This window comes from Podarcis bocagei (genome assembly GCF_964188305.1).
Source record: "Podarcis bocagei genome assembly, chromosome: 9".
In the NCBI taxonomy this organism is placed as follows: domain Eukaryota; kingdom Metazoa; phylum Chordata; class Lepidosauria; order Squamata; family Lacertidae; genus Podarcis; species Podarcis bocagei.
In genome coordinates, this window is record NC_138134.1 from 7,098,074 (window position 1) to 7,123,553 (window position 25,480).

General features: G+C 48.5%; 2 protein-coding genes across 2 annotated transcripts in view; both read left to right on the plus strand.

Moving 5' to 3' along the window:
* Positions 1 to 25,480, plus strand: part of LOC308594513 (uncharacterized protein) — a 284,112-nt gene that overhangs the window by 225,570 nt on the left and 33,062 nt on the right. The window lies entirely within an intron of this gene.
* SEMA7A (semaphorin 7A (JohnMiltonHagen blood group)) overlaps positions 1 to 25,480 on the plus strand; it is a 58,412-nt gene that overhangs the window by 19,356 nt on the left and 13,576 nt on the right. The window contains exons 2-6 of the mRNA XM_081207734.1: positions 19,457 to 19,590; positions 21,722 to 21,766; positions 23,027 to 23,122; positions 23,596 to 23,680; positions 24,641 to 24,751. Coding sequence (XP_081063860.1) covers positions 19,457 to 19,590; positions 21,722 to 21,766; positions 23,027 to 23,122; positions 23,596 to 23,680; positions 24,641 to 24,751 — 471 coding nt within the window. The remainder of the gene's footprint in view (positions 1 to 19,456; positions 19,591 to 21,721; positions 21,767 to 23,026; positions 23,123 to 23,595; positions 23,681 to 24,640; positions 24,752 to 25,480) is intronic.

Sequence of the window (25,480 nt, forward strand, 5' to 3'; positions counted from 1 at the left end):
TTCCCCCTCCCTCCCCCTCTGAATGCATTTTGTTCCCCAGCAAATGGATCCTATGACTCCCTTTGCACAGCACAAAGTGTTCATTCTTACCCCTGCTGCAAACCCTTCTGGGCTATCGCTGGCTTTGTGCAAAGGCCAGGGGAAAGTTCAGAGGGGGTGCAGGGCTCGCTGATAGGTTTGACCCAAGGTGACCAGTGAATGCACAACCTCAGCGGACCCTGATAGGCTTTATCCAAGGTGCGCTTCCTCATGCCATACATGTGGGGAACTTGCTTCCACTGGAGGCGATGATGGCCACCTACGTGGATTGGGTGGAAGGATGGAGGGCAAGGAGGTCAATGGCTCTGCTCTGCCTGCATGCCTCTGAAAACCAGTTGCTGGAAAGCCCAGGAGGGGAGGGGTGGCTAACACCCCAGAGGACAGGCTCACACTTCAAAACGACCTTAACAAATTAGAGAACCGGGCAAAAACAAACAAGATGAATTTTAACAGGGAGAAATGTAAAGTATTGCACTTGGGCAAAAAAAATGAGAGGCACAAATACAAGATGGGGGACACCTGGCTTGAGAGCAGTACATGTGAAAAGGATCTAGGAGTCTTGGTTGACCACAAACTTGACATGAGCCAACAGTGTGACGCGGCAGCTAAAAAAGCCAATGCAATTCTGGGCTGCATCAATAGGAGTATAGCATCTAGATCAAGGGAAGTAATAGTGCCACTGTATTCTGCTCTGGTCAGACCTCACCTGGAGTACTGTGTCCAGTTCTGGGCACCACAGTTCAAGAAGGACACTGACAAACTGGAACGTGTCCAGAGGAGGGCAACCAAAATGGTCAAAGGCCTGGAAACGATGCCTTATGAGGAACGCCTAAGGGAGCTGGGCATGTTTAGCCTGGAGAAGAGGAGGTTAAGGGGTGATATGATAGCCATGTTCAAATATATAAAAGGATGTCACATAGAGGAGGGAGAAAGGTTGTTTTCTGCTGCTCCAGAGAAGCGGACACGGAGCAATGGATCCAAACTACAAGAAAGAAGATTCCACCTAAACATTAGGAAGAACTTCCTGACAGTAAGAGCTGTTTGACAGTGGAATTTGCTGCCAAGGAGTGTGGTGGAGTCTCCTTCTTTGGAGGTCTTTAAGCAGACAACCATATGTCAGGAGTGCTCTGATGGTGTTTCCTGCTTGGCAGGGGGTTGGACTCGATGGCCCTTGTGGTCTCTTCCAACTCTATGATTCTATGATTCTATGAGTCCTGTGTGCGGGTCCTGCTTGCAGGTTTCCCTTTTGGGCATCTGGTTGGCACCTGTAAGACCGAGGATGGTTGACCAGACGGGCCATTCTGATGCTCTTACCAAGGAATGGAGACCTTTGGCGTACAGTGATAGGTTTGACCCAAGGTAACCAATGAACAGAGACTTTGGGGTATGGTTACCAGGTTTCCCTGTTTCCCGGGGCAAGTCTCTGGATTTACAAATCAGTTCCCGGACAAAATCCGTCCCCGGATTTCATTTAATGTCCCTTGATTTATATTTTAAGTGTTGTTGATTTATTAGTAGTGAATGAATGTTGCGTGATTGGTTCAATGGCACAAGACACATCATATGGGGACTTCCGGCGAGGGAAAATGGTGGACGCCACGGCAGCGAGCAGCTCCTGAAGCCAGCCAGAGCCAACTGCGCTAACCAGTCTGGCTCTGGGATGCTGAGACTGCCACTGCCGCCGCTACTGCTGAGGGGGAACCGGGGAGGCCTGGCGCACATTCTACTCATGTAAAAACACCAGGCAGGCCCCACAAATAACCCAGAGATGATTTTTTAAATAAAACGGCACATTCTACTCATGTAAAAACATGCTGATTCCCGGACCATCCGCGGGCCGGATTTAGAAGGTGATTGGGCCAGATCCGGCCCCCAGGCCTTAGGTTGCCTACCCCTGCTCTTAGGCATTATGGCATCATACATTCCAAGAGAGAAAAGGAGGGTTTTTATGTACACAACAACTGCAGGGAGGATGCTGATGGAAAGGAGATAAAATTCCAACAAAAGAAGAGTGGCAGGTCAAACTGTTTGAATATATGGAATTAGCGAATATGACAAAGAAGATCAGGGATCGATCGACCCAAAAGTTTAAAAAGGAATGGGAAATTTATAGACAATATTTAAAAGAACATTGTCCCCATATTAAAACTTTAGAATGCTTTTAATAACTCTCGGAATGACGTAAGGTAAAAAACAAACAAACCACAAATAAGATTTAGTACAGGTTAAGTTTATTGAGAAATAGAGGGTAAGTAATAGGGAAACAAAGGACCCACACAAAGGTGGGCAGAAGTTGGTGGCTGAAATTTTTCTGTGTTTTCGAGTTGTATTGTTTTTTGTTCCCCCCCCCTTTTTATTGATGAATTATGTTGTGTGTTTTGTGTGTGTGTGTGTCGTTTATAAACTAATAAAGACTGAATATATAAAAAAAGAAAGAAAAAGGTTGTATCGTTTGGGACTTTTTAGTTTAGAGAAAGGTGAGTTACAGGGACATGATAGAAATCTATAACATCATGTACAGCATGGAGAAAATGGATAGCGAAAGCTTCCCCTTCCTCTCTTGAGGGCGTTCAAACTCATCCAGTGAAGCTGAATGTTGGAAGATTCAGGACAGAAGAAAAAAGTGCCTGCTTCACACAGCACACGGCTAAACTATGGAGCTCACTTCCACAGCAGCCAGCGATGGGCACCAACTTAGAGGGCTTTAGAAGAGGATTAGATAAATTCCTGGGCTGCCGAGGACTCCTAGTCATGATGGCTCTGCTCTGCCGCCACAGCTGGAGGCGGAAATCTTTGGAAGTCCAGTTGCTGGAAACCACAGGAGGCCAGAGGGGGCTTTTGTGTTTGTATCCTGCTTGCAGATTTCCCACAGGCAACTGTTCAGCCACTGTGATAACAGGGTGCTCGACTAGGTGGGCCACTGGCCTGATCCAGTAGGCTCTTCTTATGTTCTTAAAGGCAAAGGGACCCCTGACCAGTGGCGGACGACTCTGGGGTTGCGGCGCTCATCTCGCTTCATTGGCCGAGGGAGCCGGCGTACAGCTTCCGGGTCATGTGGCCGGCATGACTAAGCCACTTCTGGCAAACCAGAGCAGCGCATGGAAATGCTGTTTACCTTCCCGCTGGAGCGGTACCTATTTATCTACTTGCACTTTGACGTGCTTTCAAACTGCTAGGTTGGCAGGAGCAGGGACCGAGCAACGGGAGCTCACCCCGTCGTGGGGATTCGAACCGCCGACCTTCTGATCGGCAAGCCCTAGGCTCTGTGGTTTAGACCACAGCGCCACCCGCGTCTTACAACTGGCTTAAAGCGGTTTGACTTTCAGATAAGAGGGAGCATTTTCTCCTGTCCTCATTATTTTTTCCTTCTGCTCATTTTCCTCTTACCCAGGCTTTGCTTTTTTTCTGCTTTTGCTCATTTCCTCTTATCTCAGCTCCACATTCCTGCAGACTAGAATTTGGGAGTTGGCCCTCGTTCAGCTCATACTGAAACAAAACCACATTCCAAGACTTGTAGACAACTGAAGTGAGTGTTTCTTGGGCACCTGAAAACTTGTGTAGAAACACCTTTTGGAAAACATGGGATTTACTTTTGATTTTAAAGGTTTGTTCCCTCCCCCCATCCTGGGTACGCAGGTCATAGGGAGGCCAATCTTGGGTAGGATTAGAAGCAGTGTTCAAAGTCTTGGCTCCAAAAAGGTTGAATCTTAAAAGGTTCTATTTTCTGGTGCCTAGTTTCTGCTAATAAACTCCTACCCTGTATGGCGTTGTTGGACCTGCTGGTGTGGATTCTGTGGAACCAGTCAGAGATGTCCTTCCAGATGTTTCTGGGCTGCAGTTTCTGTTTCCCTGAGTGCTGGACATGCTGGCCGGGGCCCACTGGCTGTTGTAGGGCAGCAACATCTGGGTGGCTGCAGGTTCCCCATCCATGCCTCCCACTCTATTTGTCAGCTACAGTGGTATCTCGGGTTAAGTACTTAATTCGTTCCGGAGGTCCGTTCTTAACCTGAAACTGTTCTTAACCTGAAGCACCACTTTAGCTAATGGGGCCTCCTGCTGGCACCGCGCCGCCAGAGCACGATTTCTGTTCTCATCCTGAAGCAAAGTTCTTAACCCGAGGTACTATTTCTGGGTTAGCGGAGTCTGTAACCTGAAGCGTATGTAACCCAAGGTACCACTGTACTCTAAGACCTGGTGTTATGGGAAGACTTATCTCCATCATGGGCTGAATAAGATGATGATGAGGATGATGATGATGATAATTTATTATCATTTAATTATTTATACCCCGCCCATCTGGCTGGGTTTCCCCAGCCACTCTGTGCGGCTTCCAACAGAATATTAAAATACAACAGTCTATTAAACATTAAAAGCTTCCCTAAACAGGGCTTCCTTCAGATGTCTTCTAAAAGTCTGGTAGTTGTTCTCTTTGACATCTGGTGGGAGGGCGTTCCACAGGGTGGGTGCCACCACTGAGAAGGCCCTCTGCCTGGTTCCCTGTAACTTGGCTTCTCGCAGTGAGGGAACCGCCAGAAGGCCCTCGGTGCTGGATCTGTGTCTGGGCAGAACGATGGGGGTGGAGGCGCTCCTTCAGGTATACTGGACCAAGGCCATTTAGGGCTTTAAAGGTCAGCACCAACACTTTGAATTGTGCTCAGAAACGTACTGGGAGCTAGTGTAGGTCTTTTAGGACTGGTGTTAGGTGGTCTTGGCGGCCACTCCCAGTCACCAGTCTAGCTGCCGCATTCTGGATTAGTTGTAGTTTCCAAGTCACCTTCAGCTGCTCAGCCTTGCTCCTCCGCCATGGGGGTCATAAGTGCCTAGTAGGCAGAGGAGGCCTAAGACTGGAGGGTGAGGGCAGGAAATGCCACTTGATCATATCCTTGCCTTTGGGACATCTCTGTCCTTGAAGCCAGTCTGGAATAGTCCAGGAGCGTAGGAAGTTGCCTTCATCCCAGCCAGACCAGCGGTCTTCTTAGCTCAGCAGTGTCTACACGGACTGGCAGCAAGATTTCAGACCAGGAGTCTCGCCCAACTCTACTTGGAGATACTGGGGAGACCCCTGAACTGCCCTGAGACCCCCCTGGGTATAGGGCAGTATATAAATTCAGTAAATAAATAAAACCTGGGGCCTTTTCAGCTGCACCCCTTCCTTTCTTGGGAAGAGAGATTCTGCATACATTTTTAAAGCCAAAATATTGTTCAGGGATGGATTTCCTCCCCTTTCCAAACAAAGTACCGATCCAAAACTTAGCCATTAATGTAAAAGCAGGAGCTGTTTTTCAGCACAGCCAAGGCCTCTGCAAAAGCTGTTCAGCTGTTCTCCCCTGAGGTGGTGACACATTTCAGACCACAGCATATTTCATCTAAATAGGAATAATGTGGTGAACCCTAGAAGGATGAATAATATACTTTCTAGACATGGTTTTGGGCATAAATATTTATTTACGGTGCTGGGAGTGGGCGCAGAGGCCTCCCAGCTCTGAGAAAAACTAAACAGCTGAATTGACACAATGTCCGATCACCATATTTTTTTAATGGCTATAAGTTTTAATTTGTATTTAATGTTATTTTTTCAGTGGTGCCTTGCAAGACGAAAATAATCCATTCCGCGAGTCTCTTCATCTAGCGGTTTTTTCGTCTTGCGAAGCAACCCGCTTAGCGGATTAGCGCTATTAGCGGCTTAGCGGATTAGCGGCTATTAAAGGCTTTAGCGGCTTAGCGGCTAAAAGGCTATTAGCGGCTTAGAGAAAGGGGGGGGAGCGAAAAAAATCGGAACACTCGCAAGATGTTTTCATCTTGTGAAGCAAGCCCATAGGGAAATTCGTCTTGCGAAGCAGCTCAAAAACGGAAAACCCTTTTGTCTAGTGAGTTTTCCGTCTTGCGAGGCATTCATCTTGCGGGGCACCACTGTAATTCTGTAACCTGGGACCTTAGGGTGAAGGAGGGGTAATAAGTAATATCAGAAGGTTCTTCCATTAGCACCAACTGTCCTAAATCAATACCACCTTTTTGGGGGCCTTCATTTTTGCCTTTTGGGGGAGCGGCATTGTTGCTAGTCAGCGTGGACCTGTGTCGGTCAACCTTGGGTCCTCAGAAGTGGTTGGACTACAATTCCCATCATCCTTGGCCAGCTTAACCAATGGTCAGGGAAGGTGAGAGTTGTAGTCCAACCACACCTGAGAGATCCCAGGTTGAAGGTCCTATGGCGCTGGCTGGGCCAAAGGTCTGAGTCAGTATAAGGCAGCTTCCAAAGCTGTTTCATTTTTTACAAATGAGAACTCACAGTTGAAATGGTTCCATGTCCCACAGCAGTCCAATTTCCATACACTCACTCCCAAGTCAGGAAAAATGCTTTCCCCTGCCCAAGATGACTCTAAATACCAAATTGACCACAAGGCTTCCAGCTCTGTGAAAGCTTCTCCGGTCAGTAACCCCTGGCTGCCTGCCTGATTGGAAAGAAACTGGTGCATTATCCGCTAAAAGGGCATTTGTTCAACCTCTTTGGTTTCTTGAGATGCATAACAATGGTGGAGAAGAGTTGCATGTCCTCTAACATTTTGCTGAAGATAATTGTGGGGGCCTTTTGCACACTAGTTAGCCCTCAGCACCTGGTCTTAGAGGTGCTGGATGCAGCAAGCTTGCTGATGAGCAGATGAAAGAAGGGTGTGGGCTGTAAATGCAGCCATAAAATTAGTAATGAATAATAGAAAGTCAATATCTAACCTGTTTGGTACTTCAAGTTCAAATGAGATAACGAACATTCTAATACTACTTGATTATAATGAAACATCAAAGTGGTGTGCTAAAAATAAAATGATGGGGGCTGTGCGACTAAGTTTTGCCCAGAGTCGAAATGGAGTAACTTTGGAAAGGGCATGGCTGGCTCTAAAACAGGAGCACTCTGGGTTGTGACTCGGACAGACTTACATTTTAATCCTATGCACAGTTTCTTGGCAGTCAGCCCGCTTGAAATTCCCACTGAACGTGTGGTTTCCATAATAGCAAGGATAGTTTGATCTTCTACTGGCCAGTTCATGAATCGATCTATGTTGACTGCAAGTAGCTCTCCCGGGTTTCAGGCAGGGAACATTCCCCGTGCTGCCTGGAGACGCTGCCGGGGTGGGGATTGGGCTGAACCCTGGACTTCCTGCTGTCAGGCTTGGCCTGCTCAGCTCTCCCATGGAGGTTTTGAACTTGAGGAATCAACTGGGAAGAAGAGGAGGTGGCTGCCTGGACAGGTGGGTTAGGAGCGTCTTGGTTCTCTGCTTGCCAATGTGCCATTAACTCCCCAGTTGGCTTTAAAAGAGGATTAGACAAATTCATGGAGGAGGCGAGGGCGAGCGGCAGCTTCTGAGCAGGATGGCTTTGATCCTTCTTGCAGGTTTCCCACAGGCAACTGGGAGAAGAGGATTCTGGACTCAATGTTCTTCTCCAGGCTCTTCTGATGTTCCGGATGGAACAGCTCAGGGTGTGTCAGATGGTAGCCTCTACTTAAAATGGAGCCACAGACCAAGCTGTTATTACATGTGATGCAAGGGAGGGTGAGCAGGTTCGGCCTTGAGCTGACCATGTGATTTTAATTTGCTTTGCCCTGAATGCAGCCACTGTAATGATAGACTAGGCTTTTGATGAGATGCAACTGGGAAGAGACAGTGGGTTGACGGGCAAGTGGCTTTGCTTCTTTCGATGAGAAGAGCTCCTGCGCCCCAGTATGCGATGTGTTGTGATGATGAACACCCCCAGTGTGGAGAGTTCCAGCTCTGGGGGCGCACGGTGTAGCTAGAGGTCAAAGTTGAAAAACAACAGACCATGACATTCTATACAAGATTTCAAAGTAGCTGTTTTACTACAAAGGAATTTCAGAAATAGACTGGAAAGAGAAGCTGCTGAATTGCAACTCATTACCAAACTTAAAACCATGGAGAGACCTGGTTTGAACAAAGACATTGGATTCTTATCCCATTATACATGACTAAGCCATTTCTCACCTTCTCACCCCTTGCCTTTTCCTGTAAGACCTATTACAGTCGTTAAGAGTCGTCAACAGGCTCATCTCAGCTATCTGCCAATCTCCCATTCCCACCACCCTTCTGAGTAATACCCCTCCCCACCTTCTCACTATATAGAAGGGTCTGGCAACTTCTGTTTCAGTGTATCTGAAGAAGTGTGCATGCACACGAAAGCTCATACCAAGAACTAACTTAGTTGGTCTTTAAGGTGCTACTGGAAGGAATTTTTTTATTTTAACAGACCATGAAATTATCAAAAAAGTGGACAAAAGTTAACTGTTTTAAGAACAGATACGCACAATAAAATCACTCTCACAGGAGGCTAGATGGTTTTGAAAGAGGATTAGACACATTCATGGAGGAAGAGAGGCCTGTTGATGGCTACTGGCCATGTGTCCATACTCTGCCTCCACATCCAGAGGCAGGGATGCTTCTGAATACCAGTTGCTGCAGGACTCTTGTGCTTGAACCCTCCTTGCTGGTTTCCCGTTGGGGCACCTGATTGGCCCCTGTGAGAAGAGGGGGCTGGACTAGATGGGCCCTGATCCAGCAGGCTCTTCTTAGGTAAAGGGACCCCTGACCGTTAGGCCCAGTCGTGGCCAACTCTGGGGTTGCGGCGCTCATCTCGCTTTATTGGCCGAGGGAGCCGGCGTACAGCTTCCGGGTCATGTGGCCAGCATGACTAAGCCGCTTCTGGAGAAACCAGAGCAGCGCACAGAAACGCCGTTTACCTTCCCGCAGGAGCGGTACCTATTTATCTACTTGCACTTTGACGTGCTTTCAAACTGCTAGGTTGGCAGGAGCAGGGACCGAGCAACGGGAGCTCACCCTGTCGCGGGGATTCGAACCTTCTGATCGGCAAGTCCTAGGCTCTGTGGTTTAACCCACAGCACCACCTGCATCCCTCTTCTTAGGTAGCCTTGCCTAAATAAATAACATCTTAGCAGGCATCAATTGGTTCCTGCTTAAGCAACTGGATGAGATCATTTCCTGCAGGGAGGAGATGCACTCTTCTCGGAATGAACCTCTGGCCAAGGTTGACCATGCAAGCCCATCCTCCTGGCAAAAGGGACTGTGCACCAGGCGAAGCTTGCCCACCTGGTTTGACCCACTTTATCAGTCTCTCTATTATGTGAGGCTCACAGTTCGGGGACAGCCAGCCCCCAAATCGCAAGAGAGTGTCAGTAAGTTGGGACCAGTTTACCTGCGAGATTGCCTAACCCCACATGCTCCCACCTGGCCACTTCAGCCTGTGGAACTGGCCCTGTTACAGGTGCCACATATGACCCATTCCACATCCCTGATGGTGACATCAGTCAGGCCCCTTCACTGCACTCTTTTCAGCTAAAGGCATCTTTCCCCAGGTAAGCCTATGCAGGCATTTAGAAAGCTGGTGTGAGTTTTAATTATTATTGTTATTTTAATTTTTTGGAAGTCTTAAATGAGTGTCTATTTCTTATTGTTTATCTCTTTTTCGAAAGAGCTTTGAAGTTTTGGCTTTTGTTTTTGTTTGTTTACAATCAAGCAGCACATAAATATCCACATTTTTACAAAGCCTGTTTTCCCATTACAAGGGGAGGTTTTCACTGTCTCTCCCTGGTGCCACATCCCTGTGCCAAATTGAACCCCGTGCCCTGTTCCTGAGCTGCTTTTAAGCAGAGGGGAAGGACCCTGGGAGATCCAGTCATATTTAGCCATGCTCTTCCTGCTACAGACAGACCTTGGCTGCTTTTGGCTGCTCAGGCAGGAAACAGCTGGCTGTGCCTGTGCATAATCCTGCAGGCTTCTGTCCTCTGACATCCCCTGGGGCAGGGAAGGTGGAGAGGCTCTGAACCCCCAGCTCAGCTTCTTGTTTCCTCTGCTCTTGCAGCAGAGAGAGGGATCACAAGACTGCTTTTGAGAGAAGGAGCCAGGCCTCTTCGTTTGACTCCCCACCTCCTGGGTCGCCTTCTTCCTGGGAGGACCACCCAAACAGGCTGCTCTGTGGTGCTCACCTTCTGAGCCCTACAGCATGGATCACAGCCAGCCCACCCATGAGGCCAGGTGAGATGACTGCCTTGGGCGGCAGGATCCACAGAGGCAGTGTCTGTGTGAAGTTAGTTTCACTTTTCGTAGAGAGTGAGAGAGAGCGAGTGCATGGCACAGCATGTGTCCAAGTTCGGATGGACTTATTTGTTTGGCTTGTAAATAAACGCTGTTAAAGAGAGAAGAACAGTGTCTGGACTTTCCTTTCCTTCTTCTCACATGGAGGCAGCTGCTGCTGCTCTGTTACTGCTTGCAGACGTTTTCCACAGAGGCTTGCGCAGACAAAACGTGCAGAGTTTTTGCGCAGAGGAAACGCACTGGACAGGCAGAAGTTCCACAGGTGCTGCTGGTTTCCCACTGTTATGTGCTGAAGTTCTCACCCTGGGCCAGCAGGGGGATACTGTAGATAGTTTTCACTCAGGTCCACATATGCAAATAAGGAATTGAAAGTGACGTTCAGTGATTGGATAGTTACAGAAAGTTGTTACTGTTGCGTTGTAGTGGAGCTCTATATAAGCAGGCTGGTTGAACCCTTCAGTTCAGTTCTGTTCTGGCCTGTGAATAAACAAGAGCTTTCTGAAGAATTTCCGTGTTGTCTGATATGTTCACCCACAACTTAACACCCGTTCCCAGGGAGGAAATGGCTAGAGCTGCCCTCTGGGGTCTCTCGGCATCTGCACCCACCTGGTGTGATTCGGAGCTTGTTTTCTGCGGGCGTGGAGGTCAGGATCTAAAGCAGGGGACAGAAAGGTTTACCTTGCCTGGGCTGGTTCACTCCAGTGGAGATCCTTCTGTGGACTGGATTGTGTGTGCGTGTGAGTGCGCGTGCCCACGATTTCTGGCCTCGGTGCAGACGTGATTTCCGGTGTCTGCATCTGCGCAGAGGCAATTTCTAGCGCTGCGGAAGCGAGTCCCCGCGCTGCGCCAGTGTGATGTGGTGGTTAAGAGCGGTAGACTCGTAATCTGGTTAGCCGCTTTGAGACTCCTTTGGGTAGTGATAAAGCGGGATATCAAATCCAAACTCCTCCTCTTCTTTTTTGCCACTGGTTTAGCACAGCACGCAGGGACTTGCCGAGTGGGCAGCTCCGTTCGGGAGTGGCTCGTGGGCCAGTTAAACGACCCCTGTGGGCCGCTTGTGGCCCATGGGCCTTAGGTTGCCGACCCCTGATCTAATGCAACAGATTCAAAGGAGAAGAAAGTAGATTCCAACTAAACTTCAGGAAGAACTTTCTGATGGCCAGAAAGCTGGCAGTAGAAAGGACTCTTTTGAAAGGTGGTGACTCTCCCTTTGCTGGAGGTTTTTATGCAGAGTTTTCAGAAATCATTGGGGAGGGAGATTGGTGGTCAACCTCCCCCTGGAATTGTATCTCTGTGGGGGGGAACAGGGGTCTCCTTCTGAAGTCGCCACAAGCTGTCTATGCAGCGCAGCTGCCTTTGGCCCTCTGTTAGGATTAAAATTTGCCTTTGCAGTTTTTCTCCCTGTAGATTTAGACCCTCTTCACTTGCCAGGCATTTAACTTGTTTGCTTCTAGGAATGCACTCCTTAAAAAAAACCCAACAACCCGCAGCTTTTACTAGATTTACACAGGTCAGAGGGCCACGAGTTTCTGACAAGGGGCTCTCAGATCCCAGCTGGCAACGTCAGCCACCAGGCTGGCAGTGACATTTTAAGAAGCAATGACTGCAGGGTGGTTTGTATGGGGAAGTGTTGTTCAGCTGGCTGGGCAGGACTTGGCAGCTTTAAGGAAGGAAGCAATAAAAACGTCTGCGCTCTGCAGTGATACAGAGAGAAAATTGCAAGCACTTTGCCTGCTTTGTGGGAGACGCTGCTTGCTCTTTCCCCCACTGAATCAGGCTGTTCTGAGCCATGCTGTCGTGTGCTGCCTGCCCCCTAGCCTTTGTGCAGCTACGACATCCATCAGGGGCACGTGGCAGCTTTTCTGTGTTCTGCTGTGTGTGAGCAGCCACATTCCCTCCCCCAGCCACCAGTGTCACTTGTTCGGCACTCCTGACTGAATTGCCAAAATGCCAGGAGAACAAAGGCCATCATTTTATTTTTGCAGACACACACTTAGTGCGGCACCACTAAGCGCCTTGTTCGAGGCTTATAGCTGGTGGAACAGAAAAGACCATGAACCTTGGCAATGGGCCCCTCCAGATGGGTAGCAGCGGGTGGGGCGGGGGAGGCTTAGTTCACCTCCCGAGAGAGGGCCGAGGCAGTGGCATGGTCAGCCCAGTGCAGACACACCGGCAGAGCCAATCTGGTGCTCCTGCCCATGGGTTTGCACTGGTTTGCCATGATGGGGAGTAATGATGGGGAGAGAACCACGTACACCATCTTGAGGTCCTTGCAGAAAAAGGTGAGATCAAAATGCAAAAAATGAAAATAAAAATCCATAAATAGCAATATATAGTGGTACCTTGGTTCTCAAACTCAGTCCTTTCTGGAAGTCCATTCGACTTCCAAAATGTTCGCAAACCAAGGCGTGGCTTCTGATTGGCACTGGAAACAATGCCAACAGCCAAAACGGACATCCAGCTTCCAAAAAATGTTCACAAACTGGAACACTTACTTCTGGGTTTGTGGTGTTTGGGAGCCGATTTGTTCGGGAGGCAAGCTGTTTGGGAACCAAGGTACCACTGTAATAGATTATTTTCATAATATATATGCACTCTTTAGCCTAGTATATGCATTTTTGGCTGGAGAAACCACATTACAAATTCCAGAGGATTTCTAAGGATGGTTGTGTTTGGGAGGAGGAGAGGACAGGAGAAAGAAAGAGAGAGAGAGAGAGAGAAAGAAAGAAAGAAAGAAAGAGAAAGAAAGAAAGAAAGAGAAAGAAAGCTGTGAGTGGAGAGGGCAGCTGAATGGGCTGAGCAAATTCCATCTACCCTGGACCTGCCCATAAAAAGCAAGTCTAGCTTGAGGCTCTTTCCAGGGGCTCTTTTGTAGGTGAGTTGAGAGTTTGTTTGGACCTGGAGGTTTTTTGTTCACCACTTAGAGATACAGTGGTGTCCTGCAAGACGAATGCCTCGCAAGACGGAAAACTCGCTAGATGAAAGAGTTTTCCGTTTTGGAGGTGCTTCGCAAAACGAATTTCCTATGGGCTTGCTTCGCAAGACGACAATGTCTTGCGAGTTCCTGCTGGTTTTTTTCCCTCCCCCCTTTTTCTAAGCCGCTAAGCCGCTTATCAGCTGATCCGATCAGCAGATAAGCCGCTAAAAGCCGCTAATCCGCTAATCCGTCAATGGGCTTGCTTCGCAAGACGAAAAAACCGCTAGACGAAGAGAATCACAGAACGGATTCTTTTCGTTTTGCGAGGCACCACTGTAATCGTTTCAATTTCATTGTTCTGTATGGGACAATGACAATAAAGATATCATATATTGTTTGAAAAATGCAAGGTCCTCTTTATGTTGCAGGGGGTTGGCCAGGTGGCCTTGAAGTCCCTTCCAACTCTGTAATTCTATGAGGAACGGAATCTAATTTCTCTCACCTCTCAAGGGATTGGCAATAAGGCGCATCCTTGCAGGCTGTCATAGAGAGGATCTGCTATGATAATGAGGGTTTCCTTCCCCTCCAATTATAAGCAGTGACTCAGAGACCTCAAGAGAAGAAAGCTTTGCTGCCTCTTGCCAGAATGAGGTAATATTCCCTGGGTAGACAGGAGCCTGACGCGAGGTTCCCCTGATTCCGAAGGGTGTGTGTTCGAATCAAACTTTGGTTTCCATAGAGCTGTTTGGCCTTTCTCAGTCCCTAGGCAGTGGGCAGGATGGGGTGAGCCTTGTTTTGGAAGACAAGTCATTAGCCAAAAGGCTTGCCGACAGGAGGGGGCGAGGGAGAGAAGGAAGATCCCTGGCATACTATTTAAAAAACAAAGGTGAATAGTGGAAATTGGCCCATGAAGCTTTTCAAGGTGCAGTGCTTGAAATGTGACCTGCTTCTGTTCCCAGTGTGATCAAAATCAGGCGAGCGGCGAGATCAGTTGCGCAGTCCGTGCTGTCCTCACACATTGCAGCGGGTTGGACTCGATGACCACTGGGGATCCCTTTCAGCCATGCAGTTCTTGTCAGGAGCTCGTCCTACACTCGAGTAGGACCCTGGCAGAGACACATGCCCAACTGACATGTTCTCTCCCTCCTGGTCGATCGTTCGGGAGCTTCCAAAGCTTTCTTCTGCCCGAACATCACAGTGACTGATGCCAGCAGACACCGGCACACTTAGGGATCTGCAGAGTCTGTGCAGTTCATGTGACAGACCTCAGCAACTCAGCATTTTGGCTAATCTACTTTATTTACATATAAACACACACGGAGCACTGCAACATGGCCCCCTCTCTCTCTAGCATCAGACAGCAAAGAGAAAAAAACGAAGGACAACAGTCCCACTTCACAGAACACAATAACAAAAAATTCCTGTCTCCGTCACTTCCCACTCTGTGGAGTCAAAACATACACCGTCATGTACAAAAATCCCATGACTGCAATCATGGAGCAGGAATTCTAACAGTTCTATGATTCTGTGAAACTTTGCCCACGCTGGGGAGCAGCAGGCCCAGAGGTCAGGATTTAACAGGTCCTGGTGGGCAGGGATGGGGCCTCCAGTAGTGACGACCCCCCTTCTGCTGGATATGCAAGGATCCCCGAGCCCTAGTGGTGCGGCACACAAGTGCCAGAAAGTGCCACTGCAGCTTGATGCGATTTGGGAAACTCCCTCCGTCTCCCAGAAGATTGTGCCTGGTTCCAGCGGTAGCTGTCACACTTCTAGCACAGGAGAGGGGATCTTGTGGGCCCACCAAATGTTGCTGGGCTCCCAGTTATGGTCACCCTGATCCACTGGCCATGCTGGCTGGAGCTGTTGAGAACTGGGGTGCAATCAGACGACAGACACAGATAAGAAACAACACTTTAATAACCCATCAGGCAATGCAAAACACTTATAAAGATACAGTATAAACCGTTTCAGCTCATCTGGTAGCAGAAGTTCACTCATTCTCTGTCACTGTTCTCATCCCAAAGACTTCCGTATGCAAAGGCGGCACAACTGCATCAAGGAGAAGGACCCTCAATGAATTTGCAATACTTGCTGCTCCCCGGGCACTGGCAACCCATGCTATGCCACTGCCTGAGCTCAAGGGCACTCTGCTCCCCCACTAGCTGGTACTCAAGGGCATACTGCCTCCCAGAGCAGTGACAGACTGTGGGCTCTCAACTTCCAGTGGTGTCCTGTGCAGGTGCCCCTCTCCGCTCTGTTATACAGCATTATTGTGCCACCCCCTCCGTCACAGTGCCCAGTGTGGTTGCACTGGTTGTACAGTGGAGTTAGAACGCACCCATTGTGGCTGTGTCCTGCGAGCTCTGCCCTTGCAGCTTCCAGGGTAGAACTGCGTGGTGTTATTATTTCTCCACCCACCCATCTAGGAGCTGGGTCAAGTAGGAGGAGGAAGAGTTGGGAAGTGGGCTTTTGGATATTGGCATTGTTTTGTTTTGCCCTGGGGCAAGCTGCTGTTATGCCTCTGCTCTGCTGTCTTTCGTGGCTGATTGTTCTGACCTACTTCCCAGGATCAGAGGAGGCTGGGAGTGCCCGGCGGGAACATTCTGGAGGGAACTGGTTGTGTTTCAAAGAGGAAAATCGCTGTACACAAACAGACTTCCCTTGTAGCCAAGTCCTCAGTGTCGGTATAGACTTGCTGAAAGCTGCATACAGGACTGTGTGCCTCACAAAGGACATTGCCAGATTGTGAATTAAGTAATCAAATACTAGGTGTGTAGCTCCACCCTTCCTCCTGAAGGAGTACAGGTTGTCAAATACGTCAAAACCAGAATGCAATGGAAACTTCTAACCAATAGCTTAAAAACAACCTTCTAAAAAAAAAGTTTAAATGCTTTAAATAAACCCCAAGCCAGTCACCTCACAACTAATAATTTATGGTTTGGAAGGAACAGATTTTTCCACTAACAGAGGCCTGGGGAAATGGGAATGTTGTTTGATTCTTCTTCAAATAAGTTAATGGAGGAGACAGGTGCAGTTTGCTAGGGGGAGGGCATTCCACAAACCGGGAGCCACCACTGAGAAGGTGCCATCCTGCAGGTCCCTCCCCATGAGGCTGAACGAGAGACAAGCAGGGCATGTGGGTGGCCTGATAACTTAGATGTATCACAAGTTCCAGTTGGGTGTGTGCCTGCAAACAGCCCAGTGCAGAACATTCCTTCCAGACTTTGGAAATGGCATTGGGTGCTGCTGGGAAAGCTGCCTTCAAAGGAGGTGCTGGTTTCTAGAGCCTAGAGGATAAAAAGAAGTGTCAGATCATCTCAGAAGAATAATAACCTAAGGAAATGTGATGTGCAAGCCCAATAGGGTTCCTGGGATTTTTGACCCATCCCATATTGTTCTTTTTTTAAGTGCATCAACCAGTTTCTCTCTTCTTGGACAATCAGATGGAGCAGGGCATATTTTTGGGTGGGGTCACTTTCCTGAATTTTGCAGTTTGGCTCTTGGCTCAAAGTATCTAACTGCATATTTAGGATTTTTTTAAAAAGCACATGCCAAAATAATTGCAGATGTTTGTGCTGTTTTCAACCTCAGTAAATTGGAAACGGGATGCTGTCACAGGACAGGATGCCCTTCTGAATGGATTCATGAGAAATGGATGCCGTAGAGCAAAGTCTAATGTATTGACTCTGTCTGCAGACTAATAAAATCGAACGTATTGAATTTCTCCGCAGGCCAAAGCAAAGACACACACACACACCCCAAAACAAACAAACAAAAGGATTCTTGCATTGCAGGGGGTGGGACTAGATGGCCCCTGGGTTCCCTTCCAACTCTACAATTCTATGATTCTATGTAATAACATTTCAAAATATTGTCCTCTCTTGCATTTGGCTTTTTTTCTTTTTTGAGGAAATGATTTTGGAGTAGAACAGGTGTGGGGAGTGTTTGAGTCCTAGAATCATTGAACTTCAGAGTTTCATCTAGTCCAGCCCTCTGCAAAGCAGGAATTGCAGCACAAGAGTCCCCTACAGGTGGGCATTCAACCTCTCTCTCAAAATCTGAAAAGAGGAGGAGCCCCCCACCTTCCAAGGGAGGCTGGTCCACTGTCAAACAGCTCTTACTACCATGCTTCAAATAAATAAAAGGTAAAGGGACCCCTGACCATTAGGTCCAGTCATGGCCGACTCTAGGGTTGCGTCTCTCATCTTGCTTTACTGGCCGAGGGAGCCAGCGTACAGCTTCCGGGTCATGTGGCCAGCAGAACCAAGCCGCTTCTGGCGAAACCAGAGCAGCGCACCGAAACGTTGTTTACCTTCCCGCTGGAGCGGTACCTATCTATCTACTCGCACTTTGACGTGCTGTCGAACTGCTAGGTTGGCAGGAGCAGGGACTGAGCAACGGGAGCTCACCCTGTTGTGGGGATTCAAACCGTGACCTTCTGATCGGCAAGTCCTAGGCTCTGTGGTTTAGACCACAGCGCCACCCGCATCCCCACAAATAAATAAATAATAAGAAATAAAAATAAATAAGAGCAAGTTTAATAAGTAAGCGAGCTCCCTTGGAATGCCCCTGCTCCTTGGAAATAAAACTATTTCCAAGGAATATAGCTGCTTGGGGGGTGGAGCGGTTTGGGGAGTGTAGGACCAGTGGTTACAGCCAAAGGTTTAAAAGACCCGTGATCTTCCAGTGTTGGAGGATTCAATCTGTCACCATCCCTGACTGCTGGCTGTGTCAATGGCGGCTGATGGGAGCTCCACGCAGTAAGGGCCACGGGTCTCTCCTCCCTGGCTGGAGGAGACCCCTGCCTGAAACCCGGGAGTGCCATTGTTGGCAGTCAGTGCAGACAGCTGTGAACTTAGGTAGCTAATGTATGCTTAGCAGATTCCCCCCCCCCCCAATTCTTTACCTTTCCTTTACTTGTTTCATCGACCTCCTCACACCTCCCTTTTTTGTATTCTAGTTCAATTCACTATTTCAGCAAATTCTTTCCATCTTTCTCAATTTTTGTTCTATAATTTATCTTAATGGTCTAACCTTAAATTTTTCCATTTTGGCCCGTTATCAATCAGCTTTTACTTAATTCTTTGTTACATTTCTACTAAAACCATATAGCTTCATTCCAGCATCCTTCTAACACTCATTGATTTTACAATGTTTCTGTAAATATACTTTAAATTTTTTCCAATCTTCTTCCACCGACTCTTCTCCCTGATCTCGAATTCTGCCAGTCATTTCCGCCAGTTCCATGTAGTCCATCAACTTCATCTGCCATTCTTCCCTGGTGGGTAGATCTTGTGTCTTCCAGTGCTTTGCAATAAGTATTCTTGCTGCTGTTGTAGCATACATAAAGAAAGTTCTATCCTTCTTTGGCACCAATTGGCCGACCATGCCCAGGAGAAAGGCCTCTGGTTTCTTCAGGAAGGTATATTTAAATACCTTTTTCATTTCATTATAGATCATCTCCCAGAAAGCCTTAATCTTTGGGCATGTCCACCAAAGGTGAAAGAATGTACCTTCAGTTTCATTACATTTCCAACATTTATTATCGGGCAAATGGTAAATTTTTGCTAGCTTGACTGGTGTTATGTACCACCTATAAATCATTTTCATTAAATTCTCTTTTAGGGCATTACATGCCGTAAACTTAGCAGATTTTTTTTCAATGAAGCTGAGTAGCAACAGGGAGTCAGTAGTGGGGATGGTGAGGCAACAGACCCTGGGCCCAGGCACACATGCATATTGTATAAAGGTGCAAAGCCCTTCTTTCACACCCTGTGAAACATAAATGCACAGAATTTTTAAACAACTGGGCAACGGCCAGCCGCCTGCAACTCCCGAGCGTCCCCAGATCAGTCAAAACAAAGGGGGAAGGGGGCAGGAGAGCTGTACCACTGGACGTCCCTGGTTCTCCTTCGGCAGTTGCGGCAGCAGTGGCAGTCAGCAGCCCGGAGCCAGCCTGGTAGCGCAGTTGGCTCTGGCTGGCTTCAGGAGCTGCCCACTGCCGTGGCGCCTGCCATTTTTCCTCGCTGGAAGTTCCGGTAAGGAAAAATGGCGGGCGCCACGTCAGCGGGCAGCGAGCAGCTCCTGAAGCCAGCTAGCCAGAGCTGAGGCTGCCGCTGCCACATTTCCTGGGGACAGATTTGCAAATCCGGGGACTGTCCCCGGGAACCCGGGACATCTGGTAACCCTAGGCTAATGGTCTGACTCAGGATGAGCCAGCTTCCTCTGTTCTCAGCTTCCTATATTCTTAAGGGTGGGAAAAACCAGTCGGTTAGGTATGCCTCACTGCTGCACAATTCCTCTGTGGAATGTCTGCAGAACCTGCCTCTCCGGAATTGGCAATGCGGTGTCGAATGTTCCCCGTTTCCTCTTTGTATTTTTGTAGGTGAGAAGAGATTCCGGTTTGATCCCAGGGAAGGCCACATTGTGCTCTACCATGAACAAGGGGCCCCCTCCGTCTTTGTGGGGACAGTCGGCAGGCTTCATTACTACAACTTTGAGAACTCCACCAGCTTTACGGTAGGGAGATGGAGGACAACGCTTCAGAAATTTGCTTTTTGTTTTTAACTTTTCATTTAATTCACAAAAAGTGCAAATGTAACAAAAAGGAAGGGAAAAGAAAGAATCCGAAATTTAAGCCATGAAATATACAAAGTACAAAGATGCAGCACAGCTCCAAAGGGATAGGAAAGTATTAACTCCTACAAAGATTCACTTTACAAATAATAAGTATAAAAACAGAAGCATCTTCCACCAGTGAGTTCCATCACTATTGACAATAAAGGTTCTGTAAAGGCTTCGGTTTCCCAGATATTCACGTAAACTGGTAGCACTGAGTCACCACATGCCTCAATCTTTGTATACGGAATAAAATCATGTCATATATAAAAAAAACCAGTCATTTGAGCTCTGCCCTTTTAGTTTATGAGATACCTTTTCAAGAAGGGCAATTTGCCAAACCTTGAATACCAGCCACCCAAATGGTTAAAGGTTTCCCAGGAAATGCAGCCCGGGGTGCTGTTGAGAGATGAGAAAAAGGTTGCTTACTTTTCAAATGGAGTGTTAGAGGAGAGGTAGTACTTCTGGTGGGGGACACATTGTGCTCCTTCTAGGGTAATTGTCCACCTTTGGTCCCCAGCCTGCACTCAGCGCTCCCCTGTGGTTCCTAGAAGCTGTCAGTAGACGACAGCGGCCACATTCCCAGGAAATGGCTTTGACTAAACCAGGTGAGGGTGGCCAGTGAGTCTCAAACCTTCAGTGAGTTAGGGACCTGCGCTGCATGCGAAGACGGACTCCGGCAGACTGAGCAGATTAGACCAATTGTGGGTCAAGCGGTCAAGAAGGCAGTTTCCTAAGCTTCTACTGCCTTGTGGGATATCTTTGGGAGAAGAAAAGGCTAAGGAGGAAAGCCTACACAAATCCAGAGTCCCTAAAACAGTTGGGTGGCACCTTGTACGCCTCCTTCCGGCAACACCTGCAGCCAAGCTGGTGCCAAAGGTCTTGCTCTGCTTTCCTTTAGACCCCATCAGTGAGGCCAAGAGACCTCCCTGCACACTGACCAGGCCTGTGTCCCGAGGAGGTCACTTTGGTGTTGCTCACACAGTGGTTTGACTTCACCTCCAGAGAAGACCGATGGCAACAGCTTTTCAAATCCTGCTCTGTTTCCAGCTACATTTTATTCAGAGAAGACTCCTTCACCATCTAAGCACAGATTAGATTTTGGAGTTGTAGTTTACATTTTAATTCAGAATAATCCAGCCGTTTGGAAATCTGCCTAAATTTGGAAAAGGGTCTCTCCTGTCAGTTTCATGTCAAACAAATGTTCTTCTTGCAGACTTGGAAGAATTGGTTCCCTCAGGGAGCTAGCTGGTCTGGAAAAATGTCAAAGTCTCAATGACGAATTAATTGCTTTGGTGTAGCCTCAGGGAATGGAGAAGCTGTTAACTTTCCAGCACTCATAATTTCCCAGCTCTCATGGTAAACATCAGGACAAGTGGGACTACTGTGGCAGTGCAGAGTTCAGGCTGCTAGCCTACACTGGGGCTACACTGTTCTGTTCTCCTCCCCTAGACTGTCAGGTTCCCTATCCAGGGGAACAGCCTGGACCTTGAACCCAACCCCTGTCCCAGCAGCAATCATAGAATTGTAGAGTTGGAAGGGAACACATCTGACCTCTGCTTAAAGATCTCCACCACCTTTTGAGGAAGTTCGTTCTGCTGTCGAACGTCTCTTACCCTCAGAAAATACTTCCTAATGTCATGTCTTTCAAAACTGGATGATGGCAGTGCAGTCTTTGTGGGACTTCCCTCATGTTTGATCCGGAAGCTATAGTGAGTTCAGAATGCTTCAGCCTGGGTGCTGACACGGGTGAGACCCCGCCAGCATATTGCTCCTCTGCTCAGAGATCTGTACGGGTACCCGATTTGTTACTGGGCCAGGTTTTGGATGTTATTATTATTATTAGAAGTTTGTTTGTGCCCCCTCAGTCACTTTGATCTGTGGAACTGTGGCACCTGTTACAGGTGCCGCCTAAAATCCACTCTGCATTTCCTCCCGCCGTTTCTCTGTTGTTGGAGGCCGTGAGCTTTAAGGCACCTAGACAAGCTGACCTAAAAATGACGTGGGCGTCTTGTCTCTCCCTTTCATTCAGGTGCTTGTTGAAACCAACGGGACGCTGTCCAACTGCAGGAAACAGGTAAGTTTGCTTGTTTGTTTATAAAAGTATTTTTCCCCAGAGTATCATAGAAATATATCGAAGAGGTTTAAAAGGTAAAGGTAAAGGGACGCCTGACCATTAGGTCCAGTCGTGGCCAACTCTGGGGTTGCGGTGCTCATCTCGCTTTATTGGCCAAGGGAGCCAGCATACAGCTTCCAGGTCATGTGGCCAGCATGACTAAGCTGCTTCTGGCGAATCAGAGCAGCGCACGGAAACGCTGTTTACTTTCCCGATGGAGCAGTACCTATTTATCTACTTGCACTTTGACGTGCTTTTGAACTGCTAGGTTGGCAGGAGCAAGGACCGAGCAACGGGAGCTCACCCCGTCACAGGGTTTTGAAGTGCCAGCCTTCTGATCGGCAAGTCCTAGGCTCTGTGGTTTAACCCACAGTGCCGCCCGCGAAGAGGTTTACAACAATATAAAACATAGATGTTTGGAGGAATTGCTGCAGCAAATCCCCCACCACCTCTAGAAAGGTGTTCTCCTTCTGTGCTGAGTGATTCAGCAGGTGGATTGGGCCTAGAGCTCAGTGACAGAGCAGGTGCTTTGCATGCAGAAGGGGCCAGGTGCTCAGACATTCTTCATTCCCACGCCATGGGAGGTTCCCCTTCCTCTCTTCTCCTTGGCCTGATACTTTGCAGCTCAGAAACTCGCAAAGAGTTTCTGTCCCTCTGCTAGATCTGCGGATGCCTGGACTAAATGTGGATTTGACAGCCACAAGGCAGAGGTCTTTCTCAGCCCAAGGGCCACATTCCCTTCTGGATGACGTTCCAGGGGCCAGATGCCAGTGGCAGGCAAAAGTGAGCAGAGTGCAGATTTTTCCCTTGTGTAGTAAGCTAGTTTGTACACACAAACTCTAACTCTGACCTCTAACCTGACAAGCGAGTGGCAAAAAAGAGAAGAGTTCAAGGACAGAGTCCGGATGGGCAAAACCACTCCAGGAGAGTGTGAAGCAGGCCCTGTGAGGGGGTGGCCTGGGGGAGAGTTTCAAGAGTCACATTTGGCCCCCGGGCCTGAGGTTTCCCCATCCCAACCTTAAAATTAGGAGGTCCTTCTGTGCAGGCCTTGGGGAGACAGTCTCTGTCTTGTTGGTGGGATCTCCAGGATGGGAGTGGGTGGTTGGGGGTCGTTTTCCGGTCCTCTTCATCATAGTGGGGTGGACCAAATGACCTTTGGGGTCCCTTCCAACTGTACAGTTCTATGATTCTTCACCTTAACCGCCTTCACTTCTCTTCCAGGAAAATGCCAAGAACTATCTCACACTCCTGGAAAAATATGAGGACCAATTGCTGATCTGTGGCACAAACGCCTGCAGCCCCAGCTGCTGGAATTTGGTACGCAGCTTCTCCTTGCCCCTCTGCTCTTTAATCCTGAGACATCGCTGCCGGTCACCCTACCTGAGCCTTCCCTGTGGGCCTGATCCAGCAAGCCTCTTCTTATGTCCTGATCCCTGACCACTGGCTCGGCTGGGGCTGATGGGAGATGTGTCTGTGGGAAGGCTCCATTGCTCTAGCTGGGCGATGTTGGCAATGATTGCATCTTCTTCCTCCTGCTTCCCTCTTTCCTTGCTATGTTTGCTCCCTTGTGCTGTTCTTCTGGATTGCATATCCTTTGGGGGCCAGGATCCGCCCTTTTGCCTTTGTCCATACCCAGGGTATGCAGGTGACACTTTCACCACTGCCACCAAAGTCATGGGTGTGAGAAAAGGGGAGTTTGAAAGGCGTGTCTCTCTCACTCTCCCTGTATTGGCGAGACCCTGGAAAGGTGGGAAATATCTGCTCAACTTCTCTTTTCCCTCCTCCTGCAGGTAGATGGAAAGGTGGAGCCAGGGATCAGTGCCCATGGCCTGGCTCCTTTTGCACCTGATCAAAACGCTCTTGTCCTCATCGATGGTAAGCTTTCCTGCATTAATGCTGAATGAATTTCTGGCCCAGCAGGGACACGCAGCCAGGCCTCTCACCCGACTTCCATTCTCCTCCCCCCGAGCTGATGTGCTGTGCAAACCCAGAGTTCGGGCCCTACATTCTCGATGGCATGGCAGGGGGTCTTGAAGCGCCCTCCCCACCTGGCAGGCCTCTCCAATAATAATTCAGTGGTACCTCGGGTTACATACGCTTCAGGTTACAGACTCCGCTAACCCAGAAATAGTGCTTCAGGTTCAGAACTTTGCTTCAGGATGAGAACAGAAATCGTGCTCTGGCAGCGCAGCAACAGCAGGAGGCCCCATTAGCTAAAGTGGTGCTCCAGGTTAAGAACAGTTTCAGGTTAAGTACGGACCTCCAGAACGAATTAAGTACTTAACCCGAGGTACCACTGTAACAATAAAATAAACCACAAATTAAATTTACATTATGGGCAGCCACAGCCAATTAGGGGGCATGTGCGGTTTTTTCAGGAACTCTCAAAAGCAATGAAAATGTATACAAAGTGATTTACAAGCAGTTTAAGGCTGCATAAGAATGAATTTGTGTTTTGTGTGTGTGGATACACATACAGGTATACTTCCCACAGCCCTTTCAAAGGTTAAACAAGATCTGCTGGATTGCATCCCATTTCACACTTGATCACAAGCAAACTTGAAGAATTTCAAGCAATTGGCAGCTGTGGGTCCTCATCTCTTGCTTGTTTGTCCCCTCCCCATTAATTTAAAATAAATACATTTATATTTATATATATTACCCCCCCTATAAGTCTTGTTGAATAAATCGTGGGAAGCGCAGTTTTGCAAATTTGAAAAGCGGTGACTCCAGTTCACTGTATCTCAAGCCATGGCCTGAAATTCTCATTTCTTTCTGAGGTGGCTTAGCACCTGCACTCCTCTTTACCAGTGGTCTCTCTTCCTTTTCTCGCAGGCAAGGACATCTACTCTACCATCAGAAAGCACCAGTACAATGGGCGGACACCTCGCTTCCGTCGGATTCGAGGATATGCGGAGCTCTATACCAGCGACACCGTCATGAATAGTGAGTGTGGCAGGTCTTGAAGGAATGGGGGGGTCGGGGTCCCCGGTCTCCCCGACGGAGGGGGCTCCCCAGATTGCTCAGCCTCTCTCTTGTCTTCCAGCACCACACCCACAAGATGGTTGAGGGACACTTGACTTAATACGGCCACTCAGGAATAGCATGGTGCTGTCAAGGCTTCAGAGCATTTAACCTGCCTTCTCTAGCTGAAATTCAGGATGTGCGTTTTGTGGCCTTCCAGGTGTGGCTGGACTCCAGTTGCCACTCCCCACTTTGACCATTGGCCGAATTCATTGGGGAGGATGGGAGTTCAGCCCTCTGGGTTCAGCCCAGTTGGTAAAGAGCAGGGCAGGGTTGGCACGGGCATGCCGTATTCTTGGCCAACTGCTGCCCCTTAACTTTTCCGAAAGTGCCTGGTGGCTGCCCCTGAAACCTTTCCCAGTGACGCCACCCCAGGGGCATTGTAGGGTGTTAAAATGACAGCTCCCAGCCGCCCAGACTCATTCGGAGTGTTGCCACTGCCTGCCATTTGGGCCAGAGGAGCTCTGAGAGGGTCTCCTCAGAGGACATTTCACTGAGAATCCTTCTCAAACCTGGAGTTGGTTTTAGTTCTTAGCTCTGATTTTAGCATAACAGGGGGTTGGGCTAGATGACCCTTGAGATCCCTTCTGACTCTGCAGTTCTGTGAGTCTATGAACCGGCTGCCAGGAGGCCTAGAACTGGAGCCCTTTC